This window comes from Cyprinus carpio, chromosome A13 (assembly GCF_018340385.1).
Source record: "Cyprinus carpio isolate SPL01 chromosome A13, ASM1834038v1, whole genome shotgun sequence".
NCBI lineage: Eukaryota > Metazoa > Chordata > Actinopteri > Cypriniformes > Cyprinidae > Cyprinus > Cyprinus carpio.
This window is the reverse complement of record NC_056584.1, coordinates 11064147-11075950: the sequence shown is the minus strand read 5'-3', so window position 1 is coordinate 11075950 and position 11804 is coordinate 11064147. Positions and strand designations below refer to the sequence as shown.

General features: G+C 37.3%; 2 protein-coding genes across 4 annotated transcripts; both read right to left on the bottom strand.

Annotated features, from left to right (window-relative positions):
- Positions 1-7444: 7444 nt before the first annotated feature.
- LOC109086990 (probable N-acetyltransferase CML5) lies at positions 7445-9636 on the bottom strand. Its single transcript, XM_042768776.1, has one exon. The coding sequence runs from the start codon at positions 8133-8135 to the stop codon at positions 7479-7481; it is 657 nt and encodes a 218-aa protein (XP_042624710.1). The 5' UTR covers positions 8136-9636; the 3' UTR covers positions 7445-7478.
- A 466-nt stretch (positions 9637-10102) lies between these two features.
- Positions 10103-11472, bottom strand: LOC109084742 (probable N-acetyltransferase CML1). Of its 3 annotated transcripts, none has more exons than XM_019099419.2 (2): positions 11365-11472; positions 10103-10990 (listed from the first exon to the last, which is right to left on the bottom strand). In XM_019099419.2, exon 2 carries the CDS (start codon positions 10985-10987, stop codon positions 10319-10321), a length of 669 nt encoding a protein of 222 aa, XP_018954964.1. In that variant the 5' UTR covers positions 10988-10990; positions 11365-11472; the 3' UTR covers positions 10103-10318. The 3 variants fall into 3 exon arrangements, with proteins under 3 accessions (XP_018954964.1, XP_018954963.1, XP_042624709.1); XM_019099418.2 differs by having other exon boundaries at positions 11287-11412; XM_042768775.1 differs by having other exon boundaries at positions 11297-11385.
- Positions 11473-11804: the final 332 nt, after the last annotated feature.

Below are 11804 nucleotides of genomic sequence, written 5' to 3'. Positions count from 1 at the left end.
TAATCATGCTAGAAACATGCTAGCGACATGCTAGTCACTCGCTAATCATGCCTAAAAACATGCTAGCGACATGCTAGTCACTCGCTAATCATGCTAGAAACTGCTAACGACATGCTAGTAACTCGCTAATCATGCTAGCAACATGCTAGTCACTTGCTAATCATGCTAGAAAACATGCTAGCGACATGCTAGTCACCGGCTAATCATGCTAAAAACATGGTAGCGACATGCTAGTCACTTGCTAATCATGCTAAAAACATGCTAGCGACATGCTAGTCATTTGCTAATCATGCTAGAAACATGCTAGCGACATGCTAGTCACTCGCTAATCATGCTAAAAACATGCTAGTGAAATGCTAGTGACATGCTAGTCACATGCTAATCATGCTAGGAAAAACATGCTAGTGACATGCTAGTAACTTGCTAATCATGCTACTGACATGCTAGTCACTTGCTAATCATGCTAGAAACATGCTAGCGACATGCTAGTAACTTGCTTATCATGCTAGTGACATGCTAGTCACTTGCTAATCATGCTAGAAATATGCTAACTACATGCTAGTCACTCGCTAATAATGCTAAAAACATATTAGTGACATGCTAGTCACTTGCTAATCATGCTAAAAAACATGCTAGCAACATGCTAGTCACTCGCTAATCATGCTAGAAACATGCTAGCGACATGCTACTGACATGCTAGTCACTTGCTAATCATGCTAGAAACATGCTAGCGACATGCTAGTCACTCGCTAATCATGCTAAAACATGCTAGTCACTTGCTAATCATGCTAGAAACATGCTAGCGACATGCTAGTAACTCGCTAATCATGCTAGCAACATGCTAGTAACTTGCTAATCATGCTAGAAACATGCTAGCGACATGCTAGTCACGTGCCGGCTAATCATGCTAAAAACATGGTAGCGACATGCTAGTCACTTGCTAATCATGCTAAAAACATGCTAGCGACATGCTAGTCATTTTGCTAATCATGCTAGAAACATGCTAGCAGACATGCTAGTCACTCGCTAATCATGCTAAAAACATGCTAGTGAAATTCTAGTGACATGCTAGTCACATGCTAATCATGCTAGAAAACATGCTAGTGACATGCTAGTAACTTGCTAATCATGCTACTGACATGCTAGTCACTTGCTAATCATGCTAGAAACATGCTAGCGACATGCTAGTAACTTGCTTATCATGCTAGTGACATGCTAGTCACTTGCTAATCATGCTAGAAACATGCTAACGACATGCTAGTCACTCGCTAATCATGCTAGAAACATGCTAACGAAATGCTAGTCACTCGTTAATCATGCTAAAATCATGCTAGTGAAATGCTAGTGACATGCTAGTCACATGCTAATCATGCTAGAAACATGCTAGTGACATGCTAGTAACTTGCTAATCATGCTACTGCTACTACATGCTAGTCACTTGCTAATCATGCTAGAAACATGCTAGCGACATGCTAGTAACTTGCTAATTATCATGCTAGTGACATGCTAGTCACTTGCTAATCATGCTAGAAAAACATGCTAACGACATGCTAGTCACTCGCTAATAATGCTAAAAAACATGCTATTAGTGACATGCTAGTCACTTGCTAATCATGCTAAAAACATGCTAGCAACATGCTAGTCATTTGCTAATCATGCTAGAAACATGCTAGCGACATGCTACTGACATGCTAGTCACTTGCTAATCATGCTAGAAACATGCTAGCAACATGCTAGTCACTCGCTAATCATGCTAAAACATGCTAGTCACTTGCTAATCATGCTAGAAACATGCTAGCGACATGCTAGTAACTCGCTAATCATGCCTAGCAACATGCTAGTCACTTGCTAATCATGCTAGAAAAATGCTAGCGACATGCTAGTCACCGGCTAATCATGCTAAAAAACATGGTAGCAACATGCTAGTCACTTGCTAATCATGCTAAAAACATGCTAGCGACATGCTAGTCATTTGCTAATCATGCTAGAAACATGCTAGCGACATGCTAGTCACTCGCTAATCATGCTAAAAACATGCTAGTGAAATGCTAGTGACATGCTAGTCACATGCTAATCATGCTAGAAACATGCTAGTGACATGCTAGTAACTTGCTAATCATGCTACTGACATGCTAGTCACTTGCTAATCATGCTAGAAACAATGCTAGCGACATGCTAGTAACTTGCTTATCATGCTAGTGACATGCTAGTCACTTGCTAATCATGCTAGAAAAATGCTAACGACATGCTAGTCACTGCTAGTCACTCGCCTAATCATGCTAAAAACATATTAGTGACATGCTAGTCACTTGCTAATCATGCTAAAAAACATGCTAGCAAAATGCTAGTCATTTGCTAATCATGCTAGAAACATGCTAGCGACATGCTACTGACATGCTAGTCACTTGCTAATCATGCTAGAAACATGCTAGCGACATGCTAGTCACTCGCTAATCATGCTAAAACATGCTAGTCCCTTGCTAATCATGCTAAAAACATGCTAGCGACATGCTAGTAACTTGCTAATTATGTTAGCAACATGCTAGTAACTAGCTTATCATGCTAGAAACATGCTAGTAACTTTGCTAATCATGCTAATGACATGCTAGTCACTTGCTTAATTAAACTTCTTAAACTTTTCAAACTTCAAACTTCAAACTTTTCAAACTTTTTAAACTTTTTAAACTTTCCAAACTTTTTAAACTTTCTGTTCAGGCTTTCTCAATCAAACTCAAAGAATTTCCTAACCAAACTACACGATCAAATTAAAATCAATATTATTCTTTTTCTGAGACTAAAATTTCTGACTCTAACTCCTCCTAGAGCTTTAACTCTACAGACTTCAAACTCAGCCCAGCTCTTCAGACTGATCTCGCCGGGTGTGCTATATCTTTTTCTAACTGATCAGACTTATGGTTTTCATAAAAATGAAGATTAAAAATCATAAAAATCCCATAGACTTTTATTGACGGAATGTTCAGATGAGCCAAGCTCCAAACTGTCAAAATTCAAAACTAAACAAACTAAACCCCATTAGACTCAATCAAGCTTCGCTTCTATGTACTATTTCTAATCCATTTAAACTCATTCAAACTCATCTATCTAATATTTCTAATCTATCTATCTATCTATCTATCTATCTATCTATCTATCTATCTATCTATCTATCTATCTATCTTCTGACTATTTCTATTTATCTATCTATCTATCTATCTATCTATCTATCTATCTATCTATCTATCTATCTATCTATCTATCTATCTATCTATCTATCTATCTATCTAATCTATCTATCTATCTATCTATCACCTGACTGTTTCTATCTATCTATCTGTCTATCTATCTATCTATCTATCTATCTATCTATCCTAGCAACATGCTAATAATGTTACAAACATGCTAGTCACTTGCTAATCATGCTAAAAACATGGTAGCGACATGCTAGTCACTTGCTAATCATGCTAGAAACATGCTAGCGACATGCTAGTAACTCGCTAATCATGCTAGTGAAAAACATGCTAGCGACATGCTAGTAACTCGCTAATCATGCTAGAAACATGCTAGCGACATGCTAGTCCTCGCTAATCATGCTACAAACAATCATGCTAAAAACATGCGACATGCTAGTCACTCGCAAATCATGCTAAAAACATGCTAGCGACATGCTAGTCACCCGCTATAATCATGCTAAAAACATGCTAGCGACATGCTAGTAACTTGCTAATCATGCTAGAAACATGCTAGCGACATGCTACTCACTCGCTAATCATGCTACAAAACATGCTAGCGAAATGCTAGTCACTCGCTAATCATGCTAGAAAAAGCTAGCGACATGCTAGTGCTAATCATGCTAGTGACATGCTAGTCACATGCTAATCATGCTAGAAAACATGCTAGTGACATGCTAGTAACTTGCTAATCATGCTAGTGACATGCTAGTCACTTGCTAATCATGCTAGAAACATGCTAACGACATGCTAGTCACTCGCTAATCATGCTAAAAACATGCTAGTGACATGATAGTCACTCGCTAATCATGCTAAAAACATGCTAGCAACATGCTAGTCACTTGCTAACCATGCTAGAAACATGCTAGCGACATGCTAGCGCAATCGTGCCAGTCTAGTCACTCGCTAATCATGCTAAAAACATGCTAGTGACATGCTAGTCACTTGCTAATCATGCTAGAAACATGCTAGCGACATCTGCTGCTACTGCTAGCGACATGCTAGTCACTTGCTAATCATGCTAGAAACATGTTAGCGACATGCTAGTCACTCGCTAATCATGCTAAAACATGCTAAAACATGCTAGTCACTTGCTAATCATGCTAGAAACATGCTAGCGACATGCTAGTAACTTGCTAATTATGCTAGCAGCAACATGCTAGTAACTAGCTTATCATGCTAGAAACATGCTAGTAACTTTGCTAATCATGCTAATGACATGCTAGTGACTTGCTTTAATTAAACTTCTCTTAAACTTTCAAACTTTTCAAACTTTTCAAACTTTTCAAAACTTTCTAAACTTTCCAAACTTTTTAAACTTTCTGTTCAGGCTTTCTCAAGCCAACTTAAAGTTTGTCTTGACGAACTTTTTTATCTAGTTATCTTATTATTCTTTTTTTTCTGAGACTAAAATTTCTGACTCTAACTCCTCCTAGAGCTTTAACTCTACAGACTTCAAACTCAGCCCAGCTCTTCAGACTGATCTCGCCGGGTGTGCTATATCTTTTCTAACTGATCAGACTTATGGTTTTCATAAAAATGAAGATTAAAAATCATAAAAATCCCATAGACTTTTATTGACGGAATGTTCAGATGAGCCAAGCTCCAACTGTCAAAATTCAAAACTAAACAAACTAAACCCCATTAGACTCCATCAAGCTTCGCTTCTATGTACTATTTCTAATACATTTAAACTCATTCAAACTCATCTATCTAATATTTCTAATCTATCTATCTATCTATCTATCTATCTATCTATCTATCTATCTATCTATCTATCTATCTATCATCTGACTCTATCTATCTATCTATCTATCTATCTATCTATCTATCTATCTATCTATCTATCTATCTATCTATCTATCTATCCTATCTATCTATCTATCTATCTATCTATCTATCTATCTATCTATCTATCTATCTATATATCTATCTATCTATCTATCTATCTATCTATCTATCTATCTATCTATCTATCTATCTATCTATCTATCTATCATATCTATCCTAGCAACATGCTAATAATGTTAGAAACATGCTAGTCACTCGCTAATCATGCTAAAAACATGCTAGCGACATGCTAGTCACTCGCTAATCATACTAAAAACATGCTAGCGACATGCTAGTAACTCGCTAATCATGCTAGAAACATGCTAGCGACATGCTAGTAACTCGCTAATCATGCTAGAAACATGCTAGCGACATGCTAGTCCTCGCTAATCATGCTAAAAACATGCTAGCGACATGCTAGTCACTCGCTAATCATGCTAGAAACATGCTAGCGACATGCTAGTAACTCGCTAATCATGCTAGAAACATGCTAGCGACATGCTAGTCCTCGCTAATCATGCTAAAAACATGCTAGCGACATGCTAGTCACCCGCTAATCATGCTAAAAACATGCTAGCGACATGCTAGTAACCCGCTAATCATGCTAGAAACATGCTAGCGACATGCTAGTCACTCGCTAATCATGCTAGAAAACATGCTAGCGACATGCTAGTCACTCGCTAATCATGTTAAAAACATGCTAGCGACATGCTAGTCACTCGCTAATCATGCTAGAAACATGCTAACGACATGCTAGTCACTTGCTAATCATGCTAGAAACATGCTAGCGACATGCTAGTCACCGGCTAATCATGCTAAAAACATGGTAGCGACATGCTAGTCACTTGCTAATCATGCTAAAAACATGCTAGCGACATGCTAGTCATTTGCTAATCATGCTAGAAACATGCTAGCGACATGCTAGTCACTCGCTAGTCAATTGCTAATCATGCAAGAAACATGCTAGTGACATGCTAGTGACATTGCTAGTCACATGCTAATCATGCTAGAAAAATGCTAGTGACATGCTAGTAACTTGCTAATCATGCTACTGACATGCTAGTCACTTGTGCTAATCATGCTAGAAACATGCTAGTGACATGCTAGTAACTTGCTTATCATGCTAGTGACATGCTAGTCACTTGCTAATCATGCTAGAAAAATGCTAACGACATGCTAGTCACTCGCTAATCATGCTAAAAACATATTAGTGACATGCTAGTCACTTGCTAATCATGCTAAAAAACATGCTAGCAACATGCTAGTCATTTGCTAATCATGCTAGAAACATGCTAGCGACATGCTAGTCACTCGCTAATCATGCTAAAAACATGCTAGTGACATGCTAGTCACTTGCTAATCATGCTAGAAACATGCTAGCGACATGCTAGTCACTTGCTAATCATGCTAGAAACATGCTAGCGACATGCTAGTCACTCGCTAATCATGCTAAAAACATGCTAGCGACATGCTAGTCATTTGCTAATCATGCTAGAAACATGCTAGCGACATGCTAGTCACTCGCTAATCATGCTAAAAACATGCTAGTGAAATGCTAGTGACATGCTAGTCACATGCTAATCATGCTAGAAAAATGCTAGTGACATGCTAGTAACTTGCTAATCATGCTACTGACATGCTAGTCACTTGCTAATCATGCTAGAAACATGCTAGCGACATGCTAGTAACTTGCTTATCATGCTAGTGACATGCTAGTCACTTGCTAATCATGCTAGAAAAAAAATGCTAACGACATGCTAGTCACTCGCTAATCATGCTAAAAACATATTAGTGACATGCTAGTCACTTGCTAATCATGCTAAAAACATGCTAGCAACATGCTAGTCATTTGCTAATCATGCTAGAAACATGCTAGCGACATGCTAGTCACTCGCTAATCATGCTAAAAACATGCTAGTGACATGCTAGTCACTTGCTAATCATGCTAGAAACATGCTAGCGACATGCTACTGACATGCTAGTCACTTGCTAATCATGCTAGAAACATGCTAGCGACATGCTAGTCACTAGCTAATCATGCTAAAAACATGCTAGTCACTTGCTAATCATGCTAGAAACATGCTAGCGACATGCTAGTAACATGCTAATTATGTTAGCAACATGCTAGTAACTAGCTTATCATGCTAGAAACATGCTAGTAACTTTGCTAATCATGCTAATGACATGCTAGTCACTTGCTTAATTAAACTTCTTAAACTTTTCAAACTTCAAACTTCAAACTTTTCAAACTTTCCAAACTTTTTAAACTTTCTGTTCAGGCTTTCTCAAGCCAACTTAAAGTTTGTCTTGACAAACTTTTTTATCTAAATTTAGAATGATGTTTATTTAATATAACGTTTAACATTTTTGGCAAATGTTTTTTCCTCCAAAGGTATCTTGACAGATATGAATACAATCTTTTTAACATGTCATGACACCACCATTTCTGTGTGCAAATTTAAACACCATGAAATTGATCAGCCTGGCAGGAGGTGATGGCCACACAAACCCGATGCTGTCATAAAGCTTATGAGCATTGGTTTGGACCATAGAGGTGAAAAAACACACTCTCTTCACATTATGCCTAGCAACAAAGTCCAAAGCAGTTTTACAAAGAGCTTTTGCAAGGCCACAACCCCAAAACTCCTTTTTCACAGAGATCCTTTTCAGTTCCCAAGCACCTGGCTCCTCTACACAGGGCAAAATGCCCACCGTCCCGACAATAGACCCTTTCAGTTCTGCAACCCAAAAGCAGCTCCTACTTCCAGGCTGTATGTAGAAGTTCCTGATGTCCAACAGATCCTCTCTAAGACCAAGCTGAATACTCTGCTCAAAAATATACTGCACTGACATCCGAACAGCCAGCATAACCCCTCCGATACCCAAAATGCCGGTCAGGATGGAGCCAGAGAGGATATGGATGAGAAGGAAGACTCCGCACAGCATAGATTGAATGGATGGTTGCTTCAGGGCCAGAAGATACACAATTCCAACATGCTCTCTGAACCCAGTGGAGTATATCGTCCTCACAGCGGAGTAATCTGCATCCCGATACTCACGGATCTGATACCACAACATCAAGGCTTTAGGACTTATAGACTATATAGAATTGTGAGGAAAGCAAACAAAACATTGCAATAAAGGCAAGAAAGTGCCTTCTTAGTGTGTTAAAAGTTTTATAAAGTTTTTAAAGTCAGTGCACCCAAATGCATAACAAAACAGTGTTATGTCAAGGAGATTGTTTAAAAGCCTACTGTTCCACAGTCTTCTCCTGCTTGAAGACCTGTCAGACAGAAACATAAAAGTTACCAAACTTGCTTTAATACAGTTTTAGATGCAAACAGATGACGTGCAAAATGCTGCCCAAAAATGCAAACAAGTTATTAGTTTTATAGTATAGTTTAATAATAATAATTAAAAATGACATATTTGAACTACATCAAAAGATGCTTTTTCAGCTCAGAGAACTGAGTGTGAAACTTCCCGTATGGAATCACATGATCTTTGCAATTTCAGACCACTGATGTTGCTCAGAGCTAATCAAACCTGAATACAAAACAGCACCAGATGATAAATCCAACTCAGAATAGCTGTTGAAAACAGTTCATTTATAAAAGTTTTTATTAATTTATGTTATTACAACAAATTTCATTTGTTACTTTTCATAACAAATCAGTTTATCCAGATGCTTTGAGTCATTTTAACATTAAGTCACAGGACAACCACATCTTTCATTCTTTCATAAATTAAAAACTACAAAAATTAAAAGAAATGAAAAGTATAGAAAAAAGCCAAATACATGGTAATATTAGAGAGATGATTCTGTTGTTTCGTTAATAAGCTTAAACTACTGTTTTTCAGATTTACTGAGTCATATAAGTTGACAGGCTATGTATAAATAAATAGAAATAATCTTAAACACTATGAAATCTTAAGGACTACAGACTCTTAATGCTGACCTCATACGTCATGCTCCCGGAGCTGCTTCCATGTACAACTGATGGTGCAAGCTACATTAAAATGATTATTACGTTTTGAATATGGATATTTTTCTTACAAAAACGCATCGATTCACTACAGGAGGCTTTTGTTCACCCCGGAGATGTGTGAGACATTTTTTTTATGGATGAGCGCTTTTTATTTCACTTCTTTTGGACTGAAGCACTGCAACATCCTCTGAGTGCCATTAAACAGTTTGAAAGATCAAAGACAATTTTTCATATGACTCCGACTGGATTCGTCTGAAAAAGGAAAGTCATATACACCTAGGATGACTTGAGGGTGAGAAATTTACAAGCTAATTTTCATTTTTGGGTGAACTATCCCTTTAAATACTTCTGGTAAATATTCAGTGGTGAACATTCTGACAGGTTCATTAATGAAGCTTAGACAAGATCTGGACACCTTGTTTTGCTTTTATTCAAGGTTGTTATATGGATAATTCACCCCCAAATTTATATTCTGTCATCATTTACTCATGATCATGTCATTCCAAAGCATATGGAACTTTGGTTAATCTTCAAAACACAAATTTAGATATTTTAAAACTTCACAATAAGGTTCCATTAGTTGATATTTGTTAATGTATTAACTAACATGAACAAACAATGACCAATACATTTATTACAGCATTTATTAATCTTTGTTAATGTTAGTTAATGAAAATACAATTGTTTATTGTTAATGTTAATTCACAGTGCATTAATTAATGTTAACAAGCACAACTTTGATTTTAATAATGCATTAGTAAATGTTGAAATTAACATGAACTAATATTAATAAATTCTGAAGAATTCATGCTTAGTTAGTTCATGTTAACTAAAGTAGTAAACTAATGAACCTTATTGTAAAGGGTTACTTTTATTTTTAATGAAAGATCCAAAAAAAACATCCAAAAAACAAAAGGTCGTTAGAAAACAAATCAGTATGAATTGAGTGGTTACCTTTTGAAGAGATATGATCACTTTATATTAATAAAATATATAAACAAAAACAATAAAGCAAATAAAATAATGACAGAAAAACATTACATAATTACAAACAATCCCAAATCAGATTTTTTCAAACAATAATTTATTTTATTTTTTATATGAACAGTTTATAAAAACACACACACACAGTATAAAAGAATGGTTCCCTTTTTTCCAAGGTTGATGATTTAGAGAAGAAACAGACAAACAATGAAAGTGGTGTGTTTCATTAGTGATCTAAACCAGTGTTAAAAAGCCTTGGTGGTTTTGCTGAAGTTGGAGATCTCAGCCTCAGTTGTGATGTTGTTTGAGGACGAGCTGGTACTCCATCAATGTGAAATTAGTCAGCTTGGCAATTGCATCTGGAGCACTAAATTCTCTGACCTTCTGGTAGCCCATGTGCTCATAGAGCTTCTGAGCATCTGTCTGGACCACCGAAGTGTGAAGCAGTACTCCTCGAAAACCATGTTCAGAAGCGAAGTTGGACACCGTACGGCACAGCACTTTGGCAATGCCTTGTCCACGGTGAGTCTTTTTAACCGACATCCGCTTCAGTTGCAGGAAGTTCTGGTCTTTCTCTGCAGGCAAACACGCTACTGTACCCACGACACGACCCTGGCTCTCAGCCACCCAGAAGCAGGCGAGGGGTGGATCCAGGTAGCTCTGCTGAATGTGATTGAGATCTTTCTCAAGGCAGGTCTGGATGTATTTGGTAAACATGTAATTCACACTCTGTCTGCCTGCGGCCAAAAGCAGCGTGATTGCTAGTACAGGCAACAGGATGGACTTTGAGCTGGTCAGTAAAGCACAAAACACACATCCCAGAATCATCTGCGCTAGGGGCTGTTTGAGAATGTGCATGCAGGACGATGGGATGTGCTCGCTCATCCCGAGAGTAAAAACCTCCTTTACTTCTTCATGATCTTCCTCCCGGTAGCGACGAATTTGCACCTCAGCCATGCCCTTCAAATCAAGCATGATATCAGAAGTGATTACACTGAAAGCTTGAGACTGTGTAGATCAAATCCTATTACACCTGCCTTGTCAATGTCATAATCAAGTCTTGTAAGTGATCAACATTTCAGATCTAGAGATCGATATAACTGATGCCTGTGCATTTACATACCTAACAGTCATTTACTTCACATAACAAAACATTAGTTAAAAAGGGAATATAATAATTATCACTTTGCCAGCCTTAAGGTTTGTATTTGTATTTAAATCATATGACAGAATTATATAGTGGCACAGAAACTCACAGGAAATGACCTGATCAGTCCTCGATCCTGATAAGACAAGATTTCCAGGCTATTTAATGACTAAAATTAATGACTTACTTTTTACTTTGTTCCTTCCTACGGCGTTTCTTCGCTTTCAAATTGTCTGTTTGAGAGGGAGCACTATCGCCATCCACTGGAGAGGAGAACGACGCATTCTTCTTCTTCTTCTTGTAGCGTTTATATAAACATTTTCTTAAATACAATTAATCCTTATATTCTTATGAAGTTTCCCGTGTCTGTTAGATAACTTATTATCATTCTTCTGAATTTTCTATTACCTAATATTAGTTCTAATGTCATATTATTTGCACCTTCTGATTGTAACTTGTTTCCAGCATCTGTCTCTCTTATATGCTCTACACTGTAATAAAATGCTCCACTGTTTCAATTTCAGAACCACACATTTGACATTGTTTTCTGTTTTATATTGTCATATAACGTTACTTGCATAATTCTGCAGAGCGGAAAGCGTAGTTGACATTCATTCATTTACCGAT